Below are 24,918 nucleotides of genomic sequence, written 5' to 3'. Positions count from 1 at the left end.
CCAAACAGTTCCCTGATGACAACTGTCAGTCAATCATCACTTCTAATCCCTGGTGCTACCACTAATCTGTTTTCTGTCTATAAAATTGCCTTTTCTGGACACTTTATATAAATGGAAACATATATTACGTAGTATTTTGTTATCTATCTTCCTTCATTTACCATAATGTTTCTAAGGTTCATCCCTGTTGTAGCGCTTCTCACTATTCCTTTTTCGAGTAAGTAGTTTTCCATTATATGGATATACCACATGTGTGCTTATTCACTTACTAATTGATGGAGATTCAAATTGTTTCCATGTCACTATGAGACAAACGTTTTCATTTCTTTGTACCTACAAGTGGAATTGTTGAGTTATCTGGTATCGACCAAGCTGTTTTCCAAATTTCTGCCATTTCATATTTCCACCAGTAATTCCTTCATAGCAAGGTATGAAGGGTCCAAATTCTTCACACAATCACAAATGCTTGATTTTGACTTTTGTTTATTATGGCTATTTTTAGAGATACGTAGAATCACCTGATTGTAAGTTTTTTTAAAGATTTTATTTATTCATGAGAGACACAGAGAGAAAGGCAAGACACAGGCAGAGGGAGAAGCAGACTCCCTGCAGGGAGCCCGATGCAGGACCCAATCCCAGGGCCCTGGGATCATGCCCCGAGCGGAAGGCAGATGCTCAACCACTGAGCCACCCAGGTGCCCCCTGATTGTAAGTTTAATTTGCATTTACCTCAAGACAAATGATATTGAGTTTCAGATGCTAATTATCCATTTGTGTATCTTCTTTAATAAAATTTCTATTCAAATCATTTGCCCATTTTTTAATTCGGTTGCTTATCTTCTTAATTGAATTGTATATATTGTGATACAGGTCATTTATCAGATGTACGATTTGTAAACATTTTCTCCCAGTCAGTGGCTTGATTGTTGGCTGTTATTCATTTTCTAAAGGAGACTCTAGAGGATGCCTGGGTGTCTCAGTGGTTTGGCGCCTGCCGTCGGCCCATGGCTTCATCCTGGAGGCCCGGGATCACGTCCCACGTCGGGCTCGCTGCATGGAGCCTGCTTCTTGCTCTGCCTGTGTCTTTGCCTCTGTGTGTGTGTGTGTGTGTGTGTGTGTGTGTGTGTGTGTCTCATGGATAAATAAACAAAATCTTTTTATTTTTTATTTATTTTCTTTTACAAAATCTTTTATAAAAATTTTTTAAAGGGGGACTTTCAAAACTGCTAAATGTTTAATTTTGATGAAGTCTATTTTTTCGATTCTTTATTAATAAATATGCTTTTAGTGTCATATATAAGAAATGTTTTCTTAATTTCTCTTTCTTCAGTCTCATTGTTAGTGTATAGAAATGCCATTGACTTCTGGGCATTGATTTTGTATCCTGCCACACTGCCAAATTCTTGTATGAGTTCTAGCAATCTTCGGTGGAGTCTTTTGGGTTTTCTATGTAGAGTATCATGTCATTGGCAAAGACGGAGAGTTTGACTTCTTCTTTGCCAATTGCACCCAAAAGCATAAGATACTTAGGAATAACCTAACCAAAGAGGTAAAGGATCTATACCCTAAAAACGATAAAACACTTTTGAAAGAAATTGAGGAAGACACAAAGATATGGAAAAATATTCCATGCTCACAGATTGGAAGAATTAATATTGTGAAAAAGTCAATGTTACCAAGGGCATTTACACGTTTAATGCAATCCCTATCAAAATACCATGGACTTTCTTCAGGTAGTTGGAACAAATTATTTTAAGATTTGTGTGGAATCAGAAAAGATCTCGAACAGCCAGGGGAATTTTAAAGAAGAAAACCATAGCTGGGGGCATCACAATGCCAGATTTCAGGTTGTACTACAAAGCTGTGGTCATCCGGACAGTGTGGTACTGGCACAAAAACAGACACATAGATCAATGGAACACAATAGAGAATCCAGAAGTGGACTCTCAACTTTATGGTCAACTAATATTCGATAAAGGAGGAAAGACTATCCACTGGAAGAAAGATAGTCTCTTCAATAAATGGTGCTGGGAAAATTGGACATCCACATGCAGAAGAATGAAACTAGACCACTCTCTTGCACCATACACAAAGATAAACTCAAAAAGGATGAAAGATCTAAATGTGAGACAAGATTCCATCAAAATCCTAGAGGAGAACACAGGGAACACCCTTTTTGAACTCAGCCACAGTAACTTCTTGCAATATATATCCATGAAGGCAAAAGAAATAAAAGCAAAAGTGAACTATTGGGACTTCATCAAGATAAGAAGCTTTTGCACAGCAAAGGATACAGTCAACAAAACTCAAAGACAACCTACAGAATGGGAAAGATATTCTCAAATGACGTATCAGATAAAGGGCTAGTTTCCAAGATCTATAAAGAACTTATTAAACTCAACACCAAAGAAACAAACAATCCAATCATGAAATGGGCAAAAGACATGAACAGAAATCTCACAGAGGAAGACCTAGACATGGCCAACAAGCACATGAGGAAATGCTCTGCATCACTTGCCATCGGGGAAATACAAATCAAAACCACAATGAGATACCACCTCACACCAGTGAGAATGGGGGAAATTAACAAGGCAGGAAACCACAAATGTTGGAGAGGATGTGGAGAAAAGGGAACCCTCTTACCCTGTTGGTGAGAATGTGAACTGGTGCAGCCACTCTGGAAAACTATGTGGAGGTTCCTCAAAGAGTTAAAAATAGACCTGCCCTACGACCCAGCAATTGCACTTCTGGGAATTTACCCCAAAGATACAGATGCAATGGAACGCCAGTCCACCTGCTCCCTGATGTTTCTAGCAGCAATGTCCACAATAGCCAAACTGTGGAAGGAACCTCGGTGTCCATCGAAAGATGAATGGATAAAGAAGATGTGGTTTATGTATACAATGGAATATTACTCAGCCATTAGAAACGACAAATACCCACCATTTGCTTCGACGTGGATGGAACTGGAGGATATTATGCTGAGTGAAAAAAGTCAATCAGAGAAGGACAAAAATTATATGGTCTCGTTCATTTGGGGAATATAAAAATAGTGAAAGGGAATAAAGGGGAAAGGAGAAAAAATAAGTGGGAAATATCAGAAAGGGAGACAGAACATGAAAGACTCCTAACTCTGGGAAACGAACTAGGGGTTGTGGAAGGGGAGGTGGGTGGGCGGTGGGGGTTACTGGGTGGCGGGCACTGAGGGGGGCACTGGACGGGATGAGCACTGGGTGTTATTCTGTATGTTGACAAATTGAACACCAAAAAATAAATAAATTTAAAAAATGAAATGTTTTCTTAACTTATATTTCTCCTAATGATTCTTAGCTCATATCTGGGGGCATCACAATGCCAGATTTCAGGTTGTACTACAAAGCTGTGGTCATCAAGACAGTGTGGTACTGGCACAAAAACAGACGCATAGATCAGTGGAACAGAATAGAGAATCCAGAAGTGGACCCTGAACTTTATGGGCAACTAATATTCGATAAAGGAGGAAAGACTATCCATTGGAAGAAAGACAGTCTCTTCAACAAATGGTGCTGGGAAAATTGGACATCCACATGCAGAAGAATGAAACTAGACCACTCTCTTTCACCATACACAAAGATAAATTCAAAATGGATGAAAGATCTAAACGTGAGACAAGATTCCATCAAAATCCTAGAGAAGAACACAGGCAACACCCTTTTTGAACTCGGCCATAGTAACTTCTTGCAAGATACATCCACGAAGGCAAAAGACACAAAAGCAAAAATGAACTATTGGGACTTCATCAAGATAAGAAGCTTTTGCACAGCAAAGGATACAGTCAACAAAACTCAAAGACAACCTACAGAATGGGAGAAGATATTTGCAAATGACCTATCAGATAAAGGGCTAGTTTCCAAGATCTATAAATAACTTATTAAACTCAACACCAAAGAAACAAACAATCCAATCATGAAATGGGCAAAAGACATGAACAGAAATCTCACATAGGAAGACCTAGACATGGCCAACATGCATATGAGAAAATGCTCTGCATCACTTGCCATCAGGGAAATACAAATCAAAACCACAATGAGATACCACCTCACACCAGTGAGAATGGGGGAAATTAACAAGGCAGGTAACAACAAATGTTGGAGAGGATGCGGAGAAAAGGGAACCCTCTTACACTGTTGGTGGGAATGTGAACTGGTGCAGCCACTCTGGAAAACTGTGTGGAGGTTCCTCAAACAGTTAAAAATATATCTCCCCTACGACCCAGCAATTGCACTGTTGGGGATTTACCCCAAAGATACAAATGCAATGAAACGCCGGGACAGCCTGCACCCCGATGTTTCTAGCAGCAATGGCCACGATAGCCAAACTGTGGAAGGAGCCTCGGTGTCCATCGAAAGATGAATGGATAATGAAGATGTGGTTTATGTATACAATGGAATATTACTCAGCTATTAGAAATTACAAATACCCACCATTTGCTTCAACGTGGATGGAACTGGAGGGTATTATGCTGAGTGAAGTAAGTCAGTCGGTGAAGGACAAACAGTGTATGTTCTCATTCATTTGGGGAATATAAATAATAGTGAAAGGGAATATAAGGGAAGGGAGAAGAAATGTGTGGGAAATATCAGAAAGGGAGACAGAACGTAAAGACTGCTAACTCTGGGAAACGAACTAGGGGTGGTGGAAGGGGAGAAGGGCGGGGGGTGGGAGTGAATGGGTGACGGGCACTGGGGGTTATTCTGTATGTTAGCAAATTGAACAATAAAAAATAAATTAAAAAAAATATTAGGTCTTTGATCCATTTTTGAGTTAATTTTTGTATATGGCATGAGATAGGATTCTAAGCTCATTTTGCTCAATTATCCAATTATTCTAGCACTATCTATTGAAGATTATCCTTTCCGCTACTCACTGTCTTGGTATCTTATTGAAAATTAATTGATCATAAATGCAAGGGGTTATTTCTATACTCTCAGCCCTATTTTTTTGGTATGTATACCAATTCTACACTGCCTTGATTACTGTGACTTTATAGTAAGTTTTGAAATTAGATAATGTAAAACCTCCAACTGTATTCTTTTTCAAAAGAATTTTGGTGATGCCAAGTTCTTTGAATTTACATATACATTTTAGGAATCTTATCATCATTTTAGATATCAGTTCTTATACTTTACCCTCTTGTTTCTTTTGAACTTAGATAAATTAAGAAAAACCTTTATAAGTATATCATTACATGTCATTACAACTACCTTAATTATTATTCAGAGCCAAGAAAAGTCATTTCTAGGAATGTAACTTAGGGAAACTCTTGCATATATACACCAGGTTACAGGAATAAAAATATTTATATTACTGTTCATAGTAGCGAAAAACTAGAAACACAACACATGTCCATCAGTCAGCAACAAATAGATTACTAAAGTTGTCATATTCATATTCATACAGTGGAATACTGTAGTCTTTGAACTACATTTACCATTATGTTTATGAGATTCATTTTTGTGGTTATTACTAAAGTAACACAAAGAAGAAAGTATATAACAATTCCAACCATAGAAAAGTACTTTTAAGATAAACTAGACAATATAATTAATATTGCATTTACTAACGGTAAATCTACAATGAAAAATAAGAAAATGGTCATGGAAATAGGAGTGTACTAGAGATGAGGAGAAAGGTAAGTGTGATGCAGAGAGGTAAGTGGGACTTTTCTAAGGTTATGGCAATGAACCATTTCAGAACCTAAATTGTAGTTACATTGGGTGCTAGCTTTACAATTGTCTTTTTAAAACTGCAAAAATATTTCATGCTTTATTTATGAATAAATAGCTAAAATAATAATTGATTTGGAGATATAACCATAAATTTTTTGACATTCAAATAATCAAAAGAGTCAAATAATTCAAAAAATCAAACTTTATGCACATTAATTTGAATAATTGAATGAAATAATTTTCTAAGAATACATAATTTATTAAAATTGACCAGTGAGGCAGAGAAAAATGTAAGCTGAATTCCATGGAAGAAATAGAGAAAGTTGAGAAAGAGGTATCATTCCAAATGCAACAGGCCTGCTGAGATAATTTCAGAGATAAATTCCTCCAAACTTTAAAGAGTCAATAAGTAGTTACTAAGTTCTTCTAGATAATTCTGAGGCTGAACACTTTCACAATGATTATGGATCCTTGAATCAAAATGGCTTTTCTTGGCCAATGAACACATGAAAAGATGTTCAACATCACTAATCATCAGAGAAATGCAAATCAAAAGCACAATGAAACATCACCTTATACCTATTAGAATAACTAAATCAAAAAGACAAGAAATAGTAAGTGTTGACAAGGATGTGGAGAAAAAGAAATCTTCATACAGTGTTGGTAGGAATGTAAATTGGGACAGCCACTGTGAAAAACAGCATGGAAGTTCCTCAAAAAATTATGAATAGAAATATTAAATAATTCAATAATATCAAATAATTCAATAACTCCACTATTGGTTATTTACCCAAAGAAAACAACAACAACAAAAAAACTAATTCTAGGAGATAAGTGTACCCCTTTGTTTATTTCATTATTATTTACAGTAGCCAAGATATGGAAACAACCTAAGTGTTCATCCATAGACAAATGCAAATGGATAAAGATGAGGTGATATATATATATATATGCAATGGAATATTACAGATCCATTAAAAAGAATGAGATCATGCCATTTGAGACAATATGGATGGACCTTGAGGGTATTATGCTAAGTGAAATAAGTTGACTAAGAAAGATAAATGCTGTATGATTTCACTCATAAGTGAAATCTAAAAAATAAATAAACAAATGAATGAATAAACAAACAAAACACAGGATCAGACCCTTAAATACAGAAGACAAAGTGATCATTGCCAGAGTGAGGGAGACTGAGCAAAATGGGCAAAGGGAAGTGGGAGATACAGGCTTCCAGCTATAGCATAAATGAATAACTCATGGGGATCAAAGGCACAGCATAAGGAATATAGTCAATGATATTGAAATAGTGATGTATCATGACACTTAACTCAAAGGAACCTGGAAGACCTTTTCACACTGATTCAAATCCAGAAACACTAATGGAAAAGAGTGATGAGGTTTAAATACATGTTTTAAACTTTTTTAAAACCTTTGTGTGGTGGAGGCAAGGCAAGATGGCCAAATAATATTCAATAAAGGAGGAAAGACTATCCATTGGAAGAAAGACAGTCTCTTCAATAAATGGTGCTGGGAAAATTGGACATCCACATGCAGAAGAATGAAACTAGACCAATCTCTTTCACCATACACAAAGATAAATTCAAAATGGATGAAATATCTAAATGTGAGACAAGATTCCATCAAAATCCTAGAGGAAAACACAGGCAACACCCGTTTTGAACTTGGCCACAGTAACTTATTGAAAGATACATCCATGAAGGCAAAAGAAAAAAAAGCAAAAATGAACTATTGGGACTTCATCAAGATAAGAAGCTTTTGCACAGCAAAGGATACAGTCAACAAAACTCAAAGACAACCTACAGAATGGGAGAAGATATTTGCAAATGACGTATCAGATAAAGGGCTAGTTTCCAAGACCTATAAAGAACTTATTAAACTCAACACCGAAGAAACAAACAATCCAATCATGAAATGAGCAAAAGACGTGAAGAGAAATCTCACAGAGGAAGACCTAGACATGGCCAACATGCACATGAGAAAATGCTCTGCATCACTTGCCATCAGGGAAATACAAATCAAAACCACAATGAGATACCACCTCACACCAGTGAGAATGGGGAAAATTAACAAGTCAGGAAACAACAAATGTTGGAGAGGATGCGGAGAAAAGGGAACCCTCTTACACTGTTTGTGGGAATATGAACTGGTGCAGCCACTCTGGAAAACTGTGTGGAGGTTCCTAAAAGAGTTAAAAATAGACCTGCCCTACGACCCAGCAATTGCACTGTTGGGGATTTACCCCAAAGATTCAGATGCAATGAAACGCCGGGACAGCTGCACCCCAATGTTTATAGCAGCAATGTCCACAATAGCCAAACTGTGGAAGGAGCCTCGGTATCCATAGAAAGATGAATGGATAAAGAAGATGTGGTTTATGTATACAATGGAATATTACTCAGCCATTAGAAACAACAAATACCCACCATTTGCTTCAAAGTGAATGGAACTGGAGGGTATTATGCTGAGTGAAGTAAGTCAATCAGAGAAGGACAAACAGTGTATGTTCTCATTCATTTGAGGAATATAAATAATAGTGAAAGTGAATATAGGGGAAGGGAGAAGAAATGTGTGGGAAATATCAGAAAGGGAGACAGAACATAAAGACTCCTAACTCTGGGAAACGAACTGGGGGTGGTGGAAGGGGAGGAGGGTGGGTGGTGGGTGTGAGTGGGTGACGGGCACTGAGGGCGGCACTTGATGGGATGAGCACTGGGTGTTATTCTGTATGTTGGTAAATTGAACACCAATAAAAATTATTTTATTAAAAAAATTAAAAAATTAAAAAAATAAAAAAATGGAGGACTTCCCACTGTAAAAAAGAAAAAAAAAGAAGAAGAAGATCATTAAAGCAGCAAGAGACAAGAAATCTCTAACTTTTATGGGGAAAAATATTAGATTAACAGGAGACCTCTCCACAGAGACCTGGTAGGCCAGAAAGAGCTGGCAGGATCTATTCAGGGTCCTAAATGAGAAGAACATGCAGCCAAGAATACTTTATCCAACAAGGCTCTCATTCAGAATATAAGGAGAGATAAAGAGCTTCCAAGAGAGGCAGAAACTGAAAGAATATGTGACCAGCAAACCAGCTCTCCAAGTAATATTAAGGGGGACCCTGTAAAAGAAAGAGGAAGCCCAAAGAAATAATCCACAAAAGCAGGGACTGAATAGATATTATGATGACACTAAATTCATATCTTTCAATAGTAATCCAGAACATGAATGGGCTTAATGATTCCATCAAAAGGCGCACGGTTTCAGACTGGATAAAACAGCATGACCCATCTATTTGCTGTCTACAAGAGACTCATTTTAGACCTAAGGACACCTATAGCCTGAAAATGAAAGTTTGGAGAACCATTTACCATTCAAATGGTCCTCAAAGGAAAGCTGGGATATCAATCCTCTTATCAGATATTGGTGTTATGTTCTCATTCATTTGGGGAATATAAATAATAGTGAAAGGGAATATAAGGGAAGGGAGAAGAAGTGTGTGGGAAATACCTCATATCAGATAAATTAAAGTTTATCCCAAAGGCTGTAGTAAGAGATGAAAAAGGACACGATATCATACTTAAAGGATCTATCCAACAAGAAGACCTAACAATCGTGAATATTTATGCCCCTAATGTGGGAACTGCCAAGTATATCAATCAATTAATATTCAAAGTTAAGACGTACTTAGATAATAATACACTTATACTGGGAGACTTCAACATGGTGCTTTCTGTAAATGACAGATATTCTAAGCACTATCTCTCCAAGGAACAAGAGCTTTAAATGATACACTAGACCAGATGGATTTCAAAGACATTTACAGAACTTTACATCCAAACGCAACTGAATACACATTCTTCTCAACTGTACATGGAACTTTCTCCAGAATAGACCACATAATGTGTCACAAACCAGGTCTTAACCAATACCAAACATTGGGATTGTCCCCTGCATATTTTCAGACCATAATGTTTTGAAACTTGAGCTCAATCACAAGGAATAAGATGGAAGAAACTCAAACACGTGGAGGTTAAAGAGCATTCTGCTGAAAGAGGAATGGGTCAACCAGGAAATTAGAGAAGAATTAAAAAGATTCATGGAAACTAATGAGAAAGAAGATAAAACCATCCTAAATCTATAGGATAAAGCAAAAGCAGGCCCAAGGGGGAAATTCATGGCAATACAAGTATCTCTCAAAAAATGGAAAAAAACTCAAATATGCAGGCTGATCTTGAACCTAAAGGACCTGGAGAAAGAACAGCAAATAAAACCTACACCAAGCAAAAAAGGAGAGTTAATAAAGATCCGAGCAGAACTCAATGCAATAGAGACCAGAAGATCTGCAGAACAGATCAACAAAACCAGGAGTTGGTTCTTTGAAAGAAGATAGAAAAACCATTAGCCAGCCTTATTAAAAACAAAAGAGAATAGACTCCAATTAATAAAAAGAGAAAAGACTCAAATTAATAAAATCACAATTGAAAAAGGAGAGATCACCACCAATATCAAGGAAATACAAACGATTTTAAAAACATATTATGAGCAGCTATACGCCTATAAATTAGGCAATCTAAAGAAATGGACGCATTTCTGGAAAACCACAAAATACAAAAACTGGAACACGAAAAAATAAAAAACCTGAACAGGCCAATAGCCAGGGATGAAATTGTAGCAGTCACCAAAAACCTCCCAAAACACAAAAGTCCAGGACCAGATAACTTCCCAGGGGGAATTCTATCAAACGTTTAAAGAAGAAACCATACCTATTCTACTATAGCTATTGTGAAAGATATAGAAAGGGATAGAATACTTACAAACTCGTTCTATAAGGCCAGCATCACCTTAATTCCAAATCCAGACAAAGACCCCACCAAAAAGGAGCATTTTAGACCAAAACCCCTGATAAACACAGATGGAAAAATTCTCAAGAAGATACTACCCAATAGGATCCAATAGTCCATTAAGAAGATTATTCACCATGACGAAATGAGATTTATCCCCTGGATGCAAGGCTGGTTCAACACTTGTAAAGCAATCAAAGTGATAGATCATATCAGCAAGAGAAAAAACAAGAACCATATGATCCTCTCAATAGATGCAGAGAAAGCACTTTACAAAATATAGCATCCAATACTGATCAAAACTCTTCAGAGTGTAGGGATGGAGGGGACATTCCTCAGAATCTTAAATCCATCTACAGGAACTGGAGAGTATTGTGCTGAAGAAAGTCAATCAGAGAAGGACAAACATTATATGGTTTCATCCATTTGGGGAATATGAAATATGGTGAAAGGGAATAGAGAGGAAAGGAGAGAAAATGAGTGGGAAATATCAGGGAAAGTGACAGAACATGAGAGACACCTAACTCTGGGAAACAAGCAAGGGGTGGTGGAAAGGGTGGGAAGATGAGGTGACTGCGTGACGGTCATTGAGGGGGGCACTAGACGTCATCTGGATGTTATGGTATATGTTGGCAAATCGAACAACAATAAAAAATATACCAAAAAAAAGCCATCTACAAAAGCCCACAACAAATATTCTCAATGGGGAATCACTGAGAACCTTTCCCCTAAGATCAGGAACACAACAGGTATGTCCACTCTCACAACGGCTATTCAACATAGTACTGGAAGTCCTAGTCTCAGCAATCAGACAACAAAAAGACATTAAAGGCATTCAAATTGGCAAAGAAGAAGTCAAACTCTCCCTCTTCGCCGATGACATGATACTCTACATAGAAAACCCAAAAGACTTCACCCCAAGATTGCTAGAACTCATACAGCAATTTGGCAGTGTGGCAGGATACAAAATCAATGCCCAGAAGTCAGTGGCACTTCTATATGCTAACAATGAGACTGAAGAAAGAGAAATTACTGAGTCAAATCCATTTACAGTTGCACCCAAAACCATAAGATATCTAGGAATAATCCTTTGGTTAGGAACACCTAACCAAAGAGGTAAAGGATCTATACCCTAAAATACAGAACACTTCTTTTTTTAATTTCTTTTTGTTGGAGTTCAAATGGCCAACATATAAAATAACACACAGTGCTCATCCCATCAAGTGCCCCCCTCAGTTCCCGTCACCCTGTCACCCCAACTCCCCGCCTACCTCCCTTTTCACCACCCCTAGTTCATTTCCCAGAGTTAGGGGTCTCTCATGTCCTGTCTCCTTTTCTGATATTTCCCACTCATTTTCTCTCCTTTCCCCTTTATTCTCTTTCATTGTTTTTTATATTCCCCAAATGAATGAGACCATATAATTTTGTCCTTCTCTGACTGATTTATATCACTCAGAATAATACCCTCCTGTTCCATCCACGTAGAAGCAAATGGTGGGTATTTGTTGTTTCTAATGGCTGAGGAATATTCCATTGTATACATAAACCACATCTTCTTTATCCATTCATCTTTCAATGAACACTGAGGCTCCTTCCACAGTTTGGCTATTGTAAACACTGCTGCTAGAAACATCGGGGTGCAGGTGTCCCGGGGTTTCCCTGCATCAATTACAGAACAATTCTGAAAGAAATTGGAGGGAGGGGCATGATGGCAGAAGAGTAGGGTCCCCAAATGACCTGTCCCCACCAAATTACCCAGATAACCTTCAAATCATCCTGAAAATCTACGAAATTGGCCTGAGATTTAAAGAGAGACCAGCTGGAACGCTACAGTGAGAAGAGTTCGCGATTCTATCAAGGTAGGAAGACGGGGGAAAAAGAAATAAAGAAAAAAAAGGCATCCAAGGGGGCGGGGCCCCGCGAGGAGCCGGGCAGAGGCTGGGGCGAGTGTCCCCAGGACAGGAAAGCCCCGTCCCAGAAAAGCAGGAGCTTCTCCAATCTTCCCGGGCGGAAAGGCACTCGCAGGGAGTTGGAGCAGGACCCAGGAGGGCGGGGATGCCCTCGGGTTCCCTGGGACAGTAACAGACACCTGCACACCTATCAGAGTGCGCGGAGCTCCCTAAGGGCTGTAGCGCGCACGGCGGGACCGGAGCAGCTCGGAGGGGCTCGGGCGGCGGCTCCGCAGAGGGGGCTGCACGCCCGGGAGCGCGAATCCAACAGCATAGACCCGGAGCACAGGGCGCCGGGACACAGTCCAGGATCCAGCCTCCCCCTGGGACAGACAAAGGCCGGGAGGTCCCAGGACAGCAAGGACGCTTCTGCCCCGAGCTGAGCAGATCAGCGGCCCCACCCCCGCAGCATCCAGGCCCCTGCAGGCTGAGAGCTCCATACTTACTGCGGGAGTTGAATCCAGGGCTCCAGAGCTGGCCGCCAACACTGCGGCTGTTCCTCCTGGGGCCTACAGGGAAAACAACCACCACTGAGCCCTGAACCAGGCTGGGGGCAAAGCAGCTCCCCCAATACTAACACCTGAAAATCAGCACAAGAGGCCTCTCCCCCAGAAGACCAGCTAGACAGACAAGTTCCAGGGGAAGTCAAGGGACTTAAAGTATCAGAAGATACTCCCCTGTGTTTTGTTTTTCTTTTTGATTTCTGTTTGCTTCCCCCACCTTTTTTTCCTTTCTTTCTTTTTCTTTCTCTTTTTCTTCTCTTTCTTTTCTTCCTTTTTTCTTTTTTTCTTTTTCTCTTTTCTTTCCTTCTTTCTCTCCTCTCTTTTTCTCCTATTCCCAATACAACTTGTTTTTGGCTACTCTGCACTGAGCAAAATGACTAGAAAGAAAACCTCACCTCAAAAGAAAGAATCAGAAACAGTCCTCTCCCAGAGTTACAAAATCTGGATTACAATTCAATGTCAGAAAGCCAATTCAGAAGCACTATTATACAGCTACTGGTGGCTCTAGAAAAAAGCATAAAGGACTCAAGAGACTTCATGACTGCAGAATTTAGATCCAATCAGGCAGAAATTAAAAATCAATTGAATGAGATGCAATCCAAACTAGAAGTCCTAACGACGAGGGTTAACGAGGTGGAAGAATGAGTGAGTGACATAGAAGACAAGTTGACGGCAAAGAGGGAAACTGAGGAAAAAAGAGACAAACAATTAAAAGACCATGAAGATAGATTAAGGGAAATAAACGACAGCCTGAGGAAGAAAAACCTACGTTTAATTGGTGTTCCCAAGGGCGCCGAAAGGGACAGAGGGCCAGAATATGTATTTGAACAAATCATAGCTAAAAACTTTCCTAAAGTGGGAAGGGAAACAAGCATTCAGATCCAGGAAATAGAGAGATCCCCCCTAAAATCAATAAAAACCGTTCAACACCTCGACATTTAATAGTGAAGCTTGCAAATTCCAAAGATAAAGATCCTTAAAGCAGCAAAAGACAAGAAATCCCTGACTTTTATGGGGAGGAGTATTAGGGTAACAGCAGACCTCTCCACAGAGACCTGGCAGGCCAGAAAGGGCTGGCAGGATATATTCAGGGTCCTAAATGAGAAGAACATGCAATCAAGAATACTTTATCCAGCAAGGGTCTCATTCAAAATGGAAGGAGAGATAAAGATCTTCCAAGACTGGCAGGAAATGAAAGAATATGTGACCTCCAAACCAGCTCTGCAAGAAATTTTAAGGAGGACTCTTAAAATTCCCCTTTAGGAAGAAGTTCAATGCAACAATCCACAAAAACAGGGACTGAATAGATATCATGATGACACTAAACTCATATCTTTCAATAGTAACTCGGAACATGAACGGGCTTAATGACCCCATCAAAAGGCACAGGGTTTCAGACTGGATAAAAAAGCAGGACCCATCTATTTGCTGTCTACAAGAGACACATTTTAGACAGAAGGACACCTACAACCTGAAAATAAAAGTTTGGAGAACCATTTACCATTCAAATGGTCCTCAAAAGAAAGCAGGGGTAGCCATCCTTATATCAGATAAACTAAAATTTACCCCAAAGACTAGTGAGAGATGAAGAGGGACACTATATCATACTTAAAGGATCTATCCAACAAGAGGACTTAACAATCCTCAATATAAATGCCCCGAATGTGGGAGCTGCCAAATATGTCAATCAATTAATAACCAAAGTGAAGAAATACTTAGATAATAATACACTTATACTTGGTGATTTCAATCTAGCGCTTTCTACCCTCGATAGGTCTTCTAAGCACAACATCTCCAAAGTAACGAGACCTTTAAAAAAAAAAAAAAGGAAAAGAAACGAGACCTTTAAATGATACACTGGACCAGATGGATTTCACAGACATCTACAGAACTTTACATCCAAACTCAACTAAATACACATTCTTCTCAAGTGCACATGGAACTTTCTCCAGTATAAACCACATACTGGGTCACAAATCAGGTCTGAACCGATACCAAAAGATTGGGATGTCTTGAAATTAGAACTAAATCACAACAAGAAGTTTGGAAGGACCTCAAACGCGTGGAGGTTAAGGACCATGCTGCTAAAGATGAAAGAGTGAACCAGGAAATTAAGGAAGAATTAAAAAGATTCATGGAAACTAATGAGAATGAAGATACAACCGTTCAAAATCTTTGGGATGCAGCAAAAGCAGTCCTGAGGGTGAAATACATCACAATACAAGCATCCATTCAAACACTGGAAAGAACTCAAATACAAAAGCTAACCTTACACATAAAGGAGCTAGAGAAAAAACAGCAAATAGATCCTACACCCAGCAGAAGAAGAGAGTTAATAAAGATTCCAGCAGAACTCAACAAAATCGAGACCAGAAGAACTGTGGAACAGATCAACAAAACCAGGAGTTGGTTCTTTGAAAGAATTAATAAGATAGATAAACCATTAGCCATCCTTATTTAAAAAAGAGAAAAAACACTCAAATTAATAAAATCATGAATGAGAAAGGAGAGATCACTACCAACACCAAGGAAATACATACGATTTTAAAAATGTATTATGAACAGCTATACGCCAAAAAATTAGGCAATCCAGAGGAAATGGACATATTTCTGGAAAGCCAAAAAATACCAAAACTGGAACAGGAAGAAATAGAAAACCTGAACAGGCCGAGAACCAGGGAAGAGATTGAAGCAGTCATCAAAAACCTCCCAAGACACAAAAGGCCAGGGCCAGATGGCTTCTCAGGGGAATTCTATCAAACGATTAAAGAAGAAAAGATATCTATTCTACTAAAGCTGTTTGGAAAGATAGAAAGAGATGGAGTACTTCCAAATTCGTTTTAAGAGGCCAGCATCACCTTAATTCCAAAACCAGACAAAGACCCCACCAAAAGGAGAATTACGGTACAAAATCTCTGATGAACATGGATGCAAAAATTCTCAACAAGATACTAGCCAATAGGATACAACAGTACATTAAGAAAATTATTTAACATGACCAAGTAGGATTTATTTCCGTGACACTAGGCTGGTTCAACCCTCGTAAAACAATCAAAATGATTCATCATATCAGCAAGAGAAAAACCAAGAACCATATGATCCTCTCATTAGATACAGAGAAAGCATTTGACAAAATACAGCATCCATTCCTGATCAAAACTCTTCAGAGTGTAGGGATAGAGGGAACATTCCTCGACATCTTAAAAGGCATCTAAGAAAAGCCCACAGCAAATATCATTCTCAACGGGGAAGCACTGGGAGCCTTTCCCCTAAGATCAGGAACAAGACATGGGTGTCCGGGCTCACCACTACTATTAAACATAGCACTGGAAGTCCTAGCCTCAGCAATCAGACAACAAAAAGACATTAAAGGCATTCAAATTGGCAAAGAAGAAGTCAAACTATCCCTCTTCGCTGATGACATGATACTCTACATAGAAAACCCAAAAGCCTCCACCCCAAGATTGCTAGAACTCATACAGCAATTTGCTAGCAAGGCAGGATACAAAATTAATGCCCAGAAATCAGTGGCATTTCTATATACTAACAATGAGACTGAAGAAAGAGAAATTAAGTAGTCAATCCCATTGACAATTGCACCCAAAAGCAAAAGAGACCTAGGAATAAACCTAACCAAAGAGGTAAAGGATCTATACCCTCAAAACTATAGAACACTTCTGAAAGAAATTGAGGAAGACACAAAGAGATGGAAAAATATTCCATGCTCATGGATTGGCAGAATTAATATTGTGAAAATGTCAATGTTACCCTCGGCAATTTACACGTTTAATGCAATCCCTTCAAAATACCATGGACTTTCTTCAGAGAGTTAGAACAAATTATTTTAAGATATGTGTGGAATCAGAAAAGACCCCGAATAGCCAGGGGCATTTTAAAAAAGAAAACCATATCTGGGGGCATCACAATGCCAGATTTCAGGTTGTACTACGAAGCTGCGGTCATCAAGACAGTGTGGTACTGGCACAAAAACAGACACATAGATCAATGGAACAGAATAGAGAACCCAGAAGTGGACCCTCAACTTTATGGTCAACTAATATTCGATAAAGGAGGAAAGACTATCCATTGGAAGAAAGACAGTCTCTTCAACAAATGGTGCTGGGAAAATTGGACATCCACATGCAGAAGAATGAAACTAGACCACTCTCTTGCACCATACACAAGGATAAACTCAAAATGGATGAAAGATCTAAATGTGAGACAAGAGTCCATCAAATCCTAGAAGAGAGCACAGGCAACACCCGTTTTGAACTCGGCCACGGTAACTTCTTACAGGATACATCCACGAAAACAAAAGAAATAAAAGCAAAAATGAACTATTGGGACTTCATCAAGATAAGAAGCTTTTGCACAGCAAAGGATACAGACAACAAAACTAAAAGACAACCTACAGAATGGGAGAAGATATTTGCAAATGACATATTAGATAAAGGGCTAGTTTCCAAGATCTATAAAGAACTTATTAAACTCAACACCAAAGAAATAGACAATTCAATCAGGAAATGGGCAAAAGACATGAAGAGAAATCTCACAGAGGAAGACATAGATATGGCCAACGAGCACATGAGAAAATATTCTGTATCACTTGCCATCAGGGAAATACAAATCAAAACCACAATGAGATACCACTCACACCAGTGAGAATGGGAAAAATTGGCAAGGCAGGAAACCACAAATGTTGGAGAGGATGCGGAGAAAAGGGAGCCCCCTTACACTGTTGGTGGGTTGTGAACTGGTGCAGCCACTCTGGAAAACTGTGTGGAGGTTCCTCAAAGAGTTAAAAATAGACCTGCCCTACGACCCAGCAATGGCACTGTTGGGGATTTACCCCAAAGATTCAGATGCAATGAAACGCCGGGACACCTGCACCCCGATGTTTATAGCAGCAATGGCCACAATAGCCAAACTGTGGAAGGAGCCTCGGTGTCCATCGAAAGATGAATGGATAAAGAAGATGTGGTTTATGTATACAATGGAATATTACTCAGCCATTGGAAACGACAAATACCCACCATTTTCTTCAACGTGGATGGAACTGGAGGGCATTTTGCTGAGTGAAGTAAGTCAATCGGAGAAGGACAAACAGTGTATGATCTCATTCATTTGGGGAATATAAATAATAGTGATAGGGAATATTGGGAAGGGAGAAGAATTGTGTGGGAAATATCAGAAAGGGGTACAGAACATAAAGACTCCTAACTCTGGGAAACGATCTAGGGGTGGTGGAAGGGGAGGAGGGCGCGGGGGGGGGGGGGAATGGATTACGGGCACTGAGGGCGGCACTTGATGGGATGAGCACTGGGTGTTATTCTGTATGTTGGTAAATTGAACACCAATAAAAAAATAAATTTATTTTTTAAAAAAAGAAAACCACAACAAAGAAACAAAAACTTGCCTTTATTTCATGCATATTTAAAACTGTGAGAACTGGCAAATATTCATAGCTTTTACATAGGACATGCACAATTTTATTGGTGTTTTACACTCACATGATAGAATTTGGGCATGGTTATATTATTATAGTACAGTCAGGGAGGGTAATAATTACTAATATTATACTTGGCATATATATTGGAACTTTTATCAATCAAAGCAAGAAACGCTTTAGCTGTCACTGTTGGTGAGCAAAGAGTGAGAAGACAAAATAGTATAAAGTATTAGCAGTATTAGTGAACCAAAAATTCTTATGGGAAGGAAGATTAAATATGTGGAGTAAGCAATGGACTTAGCACTATAAAGAGAATTTTCAAGTTTTTAAAAATGGCATATATTAAATATGCTCTCAATAGCAATGTGCATTAGGAACTCAAGACAGGAACATAAATAAGATGTTCAGTTTTTAATCTCTGAAAAATAATGTCAAGGGAAACAAACTTTACCTAGTGTGGTTATTTGCTAGCTTTTTTTTTCCTGTCTCTTTGGACACTGTCCCCTAAGCTTCCTTTTCAAATTCATTACTAATGTGTATGATGTTTTATATTCCTTGGTGTTTTGTCTGTAGCCCTGTTCTGGCAATTTTGATTCACTGAATTATTCCCTGTGAGCCAGCAGCAAAGAGAATAGATAAGACATGTGGCTGATGCTACATTTTATTTTTGCAGAAACCATACCACATTGCTTAAAACACCTTCTGATATTTTTTCTTCTTCATATAATTGCTCCTTTTTCATGCTCTGTACACAAAGAAATATATTCCCTCTAGATAAAATGGAAATTTTAAGAAAAAAACCTTAACATAGAAAGAAAAGGGGTTCACCAAGAGGAATTATGTCCAGAATGCTGGTTTCCCTGCATACAACAGTAGCAACTGCTCTTATGTTTTCTATTCCAGCCATTCTATTTGTTAGTGATCCTGTATGAAAATTAGAGGTAAGTCAGAAATATAGGAGGCAATGGAGTCTCCCAAACCTTATCATTGTTTCATTGCTTATCAGCTCAATTTTTAATTAGATTAAATAGGGTATATTGGAGTTCTATTTTGCCACTGAATATAGATAGTAGTATATTTTGTTTTATTACATCATTTTTTTCATTCTCTGTTAAGTGAAAAGCAGGAAATTTCCATTTCTGTGCCTGTGTTTCTAACTGAATATAGGCTAGATAGTACTTTCTTTTAGAGAATAGACTAACTGTAGGTAATTCCTGGCTACATTGAACACTTATTACTTATATGAATATATCTAAGGTACAAAACCAAACTGACTCCAGTGCTTCATTTGGGAATAAAGATAAAGTTCCATAGTTGTGTCATAAAGACTGAATGAGATAGAATATACAAATCTTTAGTATGTCATTGGGAAAAATAATGCCTTTGCTTAATCACAGTAACCATGAATATTCTGCCCCAAATTGGAAATCAGTTCACACTAAAGGAAAATAAGGTTAAAAACCAGCTCTTCGAAAAGCATAGTAAGTGCCACATGGTTTATATAGCACTTTCATTTATACTATTTCAATTAATTCCCAAAATGCCCTTGAATTTCACATCCATGGTAAACAGAGAAGACTGATACTTAAGAAAATAAAGGACCATTCAAAGTCACAAATCTATTAAGTGGCCCATTTGTATTTTTAACCCATATTTCTCTAACCACAGAGCCTATATACTTTCTGTGATAGTAATCTACCTTAGAGTGTCATAAATAAGAAACTGATACTCTTTTGATAGCATCATCTTATATTCAGGTTATGTGCTTTACTTTTTTCCTTGATTACAGATGACTAAATAAAGAACTGAAACTTGGAGGGTAGGAATTGATAATTGCCATAAACTGCTAGAGATACAATCCTTCCAGCCACTTGGTGGGTTCTCTAGAGGAGTCTTTGCTTCACTCAGGAAAAGAGAAGCTACTAAAGAAAACCTGTGTCATGGCCCAAAGTTCAGAAAGATTGAGCAGTTCCAAGTAAATTTAGAGTAATTATGAAGCCAAACTAGATTTCACCCACAATACTGAACTAAAAAAACTTTCCTTCCCTTTAATGTGTTATCCTAAACCCTGAACAACTATTTAAAGTAAAAATGAGTGGGAAATATCAGAAAAGAAGACAGAACATGAGAGACCCCAACTCTGGGAAACGAACTAGGGGTGTCGAAGGGGAGGTGGGCGGGGGGTGGAGGTGACTGGGTGACGGGCACTGAGGGGGGCACTTGATGGGATGAGCACTGGGTGTCATTCTATTTATTGGCAAATTGAACACCAATAAAAATATAAATTAAAAAAATAATAAAATAAAGTAGAAACAGTGAGGTGATCAATAAAGGACATGGCTTGGAAGATATGATGTGTAAAGTCCCCCTAATGATCTTTAATGAGGTTTAACTGAAGAAGAATGAAATTAGTAAACATAGAGTTGAAACAATTAGACTCTACTAAGAGGTCCATCCAGGGCACCCAAGACATTAACAACAACAGCAAAATGCACCAGAAATAAATGCAGTCTAAGGCTCTCATCTCAGTGTCTTAAAAGAACATCCTTTGTTGCTTCAAACTTAATGTATTCTTTTATACAGAGTCCCTTTCTCATCTTGGGCATCAAGAAGTCATCAGTATCTAGTTTCTCTGAACCATCGCTGTTAATACTAACCTGATGGTAACAATTTTAAAGGGGCATGACATGGGATAATTTCAGAAGGAAACCTTGAAGGTACTTTGTGGCCATCTTATTTGACAAATATGAACTATTATTGCTAGCTGTCATTTTGAATAGTTCAAAGGGTCTGTCTCAGGAGTTCTTAGAAGGAGTTCTTGATTATGATGAAATGATTGAAAGATAATTTAAGTTTAACCTAAACCATGTTCTTCCAGGGGGAAATATGGATCTACATTCATAAATAAAAAGATGAGCTAAATGTTAGAGATATCTTTCATACTCTGCATGAATACTTCCTTGGATGGCTTCAGGCTTGAGGAATCATATGCACCTAATTAAACATTGAGGTTTTTTTCTCCTCAGAGGCTGCTGAATGAATGAATGAATGGATAACACAACCAGGTTTAGTTGATGTTGGTAAATGAATACAGACCATTGATTGTCGATACATCCATTGATTGTCTTTATAAATAGGATAGTATACTTCTGAGTCAGTGATATTGCATCATCTCTTGGTAGACTCTTTAAGCCAATTTTTGCTGATCCTTGAAAATTAGACTTTAAGTACTCCTTTTCAGTGATGCTCACATGAACTTTCTATATATATTAATACCTTTCTTCACAGCTTTTCATTCATTCCCTCAAAGGTTTAAAGAGTGTCAGTCAAGTTATTATTTTTCAGAAGCTATTAAAATTGATTGGAAAGTTAAGAAAAATAAAGAATATGCAAAAAAGTTGAAATAAGGTTAAAAATGCAGTGCATTGACACATTATTACCTATGGAAGAGTAATAATATACCTTTGTTTTAAAAAAAAAGTTTTATTTAAATTCCTGCTTGTTAACACAGTATTAGTTTCATTTGTACAACATAGTGGCTCAACACTTGGATACAATGCCTGATACTCATCACAGATGCCCTCCTTCATCCCCATCTCCTGTTTTACCCATCCCCCCTCGCCTTCCTCAGGTTTTTATTAGTTTATTCTCTATAGTTAAGAGTATGTTTCTTGGTTTGCTTCTCTCATTCCCCTTACCCTTTGCCAGTTTGTTTGGTTTCTTAAAATCCATATGAATGCAATTGTATGCTATTTGTCTTTCTCTGACTGACTTATTTCAGTTAGCATAATTATTTTTAGGTTGTAAATGGCATCGTTTCATCCTTTCTGATAATGGAGTGATAATATACCTTTTTAAACCAGGTTCTCCAAAGCCAGTAGAAGCCAGGAAATTTAATGCAGAAATGTCAATTTTGGGATTGAAATCAAATATTGTTTATTTGATAAAAATGCATTTTGAAGCTCCTAGATGTTATGAAGAACCAGTACTTCCTAGGAAAAGCAAACCCTGATAAAGGAAGAGTATTGTTTGAGCAGAAGTAAAGTTAATTAAAAGAATGAAATATAAGGAATTTAATGAAACTTAAATTTAATGAAATTTAATAGACACAACCTAGGAGCTGTGCAGCTAGGAATTCAGCATTCCATAGAGAATTTTGCCTGATTGGCATTTGTGATGCAACTACAAACTCAACATCACTTCAATAAATAAAGAAAAGTGTTTCTTTTAAGCCTCCTATGACTTCCAGGCACAGGACTGTGTTGCAATGCCTTTAAAGATCACAATCTGCTGTCACTTGCACACATACACAATGTAGTGGAGTAGTTCCCAGGGGATTTCAGCACAGATGTATGATGGGCTGGGAAAAATCCATCAAAGATTCATAAAATTTTCCCTCTACATAAAATGACACACCAATTCAGCCAGATTCTGGCTCTACACTTAGACCTTTGTTAATTAACTCTTCGAGTTTATTCCTTGTGTTTTCTTCTAGAAGTCTGGCAGGAGAACCACAAATAAGCAACTGAAAAATGAGAAACCACACAGAACTAACAGACTTTATCCTCCTGGGATTGTCAGATGACCCACAGCTTCAGGAGGTGATCTTTGTCTTTCTGCTTATCACCTACATGCTCAGCATCACTGGGAACCTGACCATTATCACCCTCACCCTGCTGGATTCCCACCTCCAGACCCCCATGTATTTCTTCCTCAGAAACTTCTCCTTACTTGAGATTTCATTCACAACTGTGAGCATACCCAAGTTCCTGAGCACCCTGATTACAGGAGATAAAACTGTTTCCTTTAATGATTGTATGGCTCAGTTATTTTTTTTCATTCTGTTGGGAGTCACTGAATTTTACCTGCTGGCTGCCATGTCCTATGACCGATACATTGCCATCTGCAAACCTCTGCATTACATGACCATCATGAATCCCAGAGTCTGCATACTCCTTGTCTTTGCTTCTTGGTCGGCTTCATTCTTAATCATATTCCCATCACTCATGCTGTTAATACAGCTTGATTATTGTAAGTCCAATGCTATAGACCATTTTACCTGTGACTATTTCCCCTTACTACATCTTTCTTGTTCAGACACTAGATTCTTAGAGATAGTGGGTTTTTCCTGTGCTGTTTTTACGTTAATGTTCACATTGATGATAATAATTCTGTCCTACATATATATCCTCAGAACAATTTTGAAGATTCCTTCTACTAGTCAGAGGACAAAGGCCTTTTCCACCTGTTCTTCCCACATGATTGTCATCTCTATCTCCTATGGCAGCTGCATTTTCATGTATATTAACCCAGCAGCAAAAGACAGAGTGTCTCTGAGCAAGGGAGTTGCTGTGCTAAACACCTCGGTAGCCCCCATGCTGAACCCCTTTATTTACAGCCTAAGGAACCAGCAAGTCAAGCGAGCCTTCCTGGACAGGGCAAGGAAGATTGTATTTTTCTCAAGCAAATGAAAAAATAAAAGTGCTGTCATAAATTAGAGGCATAATGAAGAACAAGTAAACAAAAAACAGAGTTCTCAAAGTCTAACAATGCCCATGTAGCCTCACTAGAGTTCTATTTCATTGCTTATATTTCTATTGCTAGCAGTTTGCTGAGGATATTTGAATTCATAGATATTTTTTTCCATTTAAATTCCAATCCCTTTTCATTGCACTTCCCTTCCTTTAAACTAGGCTTTCCACTCTATCACTATGAGGTTGGCCTCATTTCCCTCTTCTAAATATCTTTAAATTCCACTTTTTTCACAGTAATGCTTAGAAAATCAAAGGAAGACAAAAACACCACAAGATCAATGGGTTAAAACTGTTTTATAATTTCACCAGGAAACACTCTTTCATGGAATTCAGAAAATATTGTCATGTTTAACATTATTATTTATTTACCATACAAAGACTATAAATATAGCTTAGTCTTACTGGAGTATTACAGACACTATCTTCTCCATATAAGAGCACACTTAGTAACCGTGTAAAAAATGTGTAACTAAAAATATATATATAATTACTTTTTTTGAGAAATCTCAAAATATTGCACAGGTACTCAATTTAAAATTTTACTGTGCCATATAATTTCTCAGCTTAAACTTGAAGTAGTCCCTACTTCTTGAAACCCCATAATTACCACATACTCCATACCAGTTCTTTAAAAAAGCCTGAAGAAATATATATTCCTAGGTACTAGATATGACCACAAATTTACTGTGGTATATTTGAATAAATGCTTGATGTTAAACTGATCTTTTGGATAATAATGGCTAAGAGTTATAACATTCTCTTACTTTTTCCGGCCATTTTGATCTAACAGCTTACATGTACAGCTCATTTATGTGAAAATGACATAAAACCTTCTTTGTTTCATACTATGCTTTGTTAGTAGAAAAATCATTGCAACAAAAATCAGTACAAGCCCACTATCACTGCATTTCTTCAG

At 38.0% G+C, this 24,918-nt stretch overlaps 1 protein-coding gene across 1 annotated transcript; it reads left to right on the top strand.

Annotated features, from left to right (window-relative positions):
- The first annotated feature begins 23,000 nt into the window (after nt 1-23,000).
- Nucleotides 23,001-23,939, top strand: OR6C1L (olfactory receptor family 6 subfamily C member 1L). Its single transcript, NM_001389143.1, is given in 1 exon segment — nt 23,001-23,939. A coding segment is annotated over 1 exon segment (939 nt).
- The last annotated feature ends 979 nt before the right edge of the window (nt 23,940-24,918 follow it).

The sequence above is a fragment of the Canis lupus genome, unplaced genomic scaffold, assembly GCF_011100685.1.
Source record: "Canis lupus familiaris isolate Mischka breed German Shepherd unplaced genomic scaffold, alternate assembly UU_Cfam_GSD_1.0 chrUn_S1356H1536, whole genome shotgun sequence".
In the NCBI taxonomy this organism is placed as follows: domain Eukaryota; kingdom Metazoa; phylum Chordata; class Mammalia; order Carnivora; family Canidae; genus Canis; species Canis lupus.
This window is presented reverse-complemented; position numbering and strand designations above follow the sequence as displayed.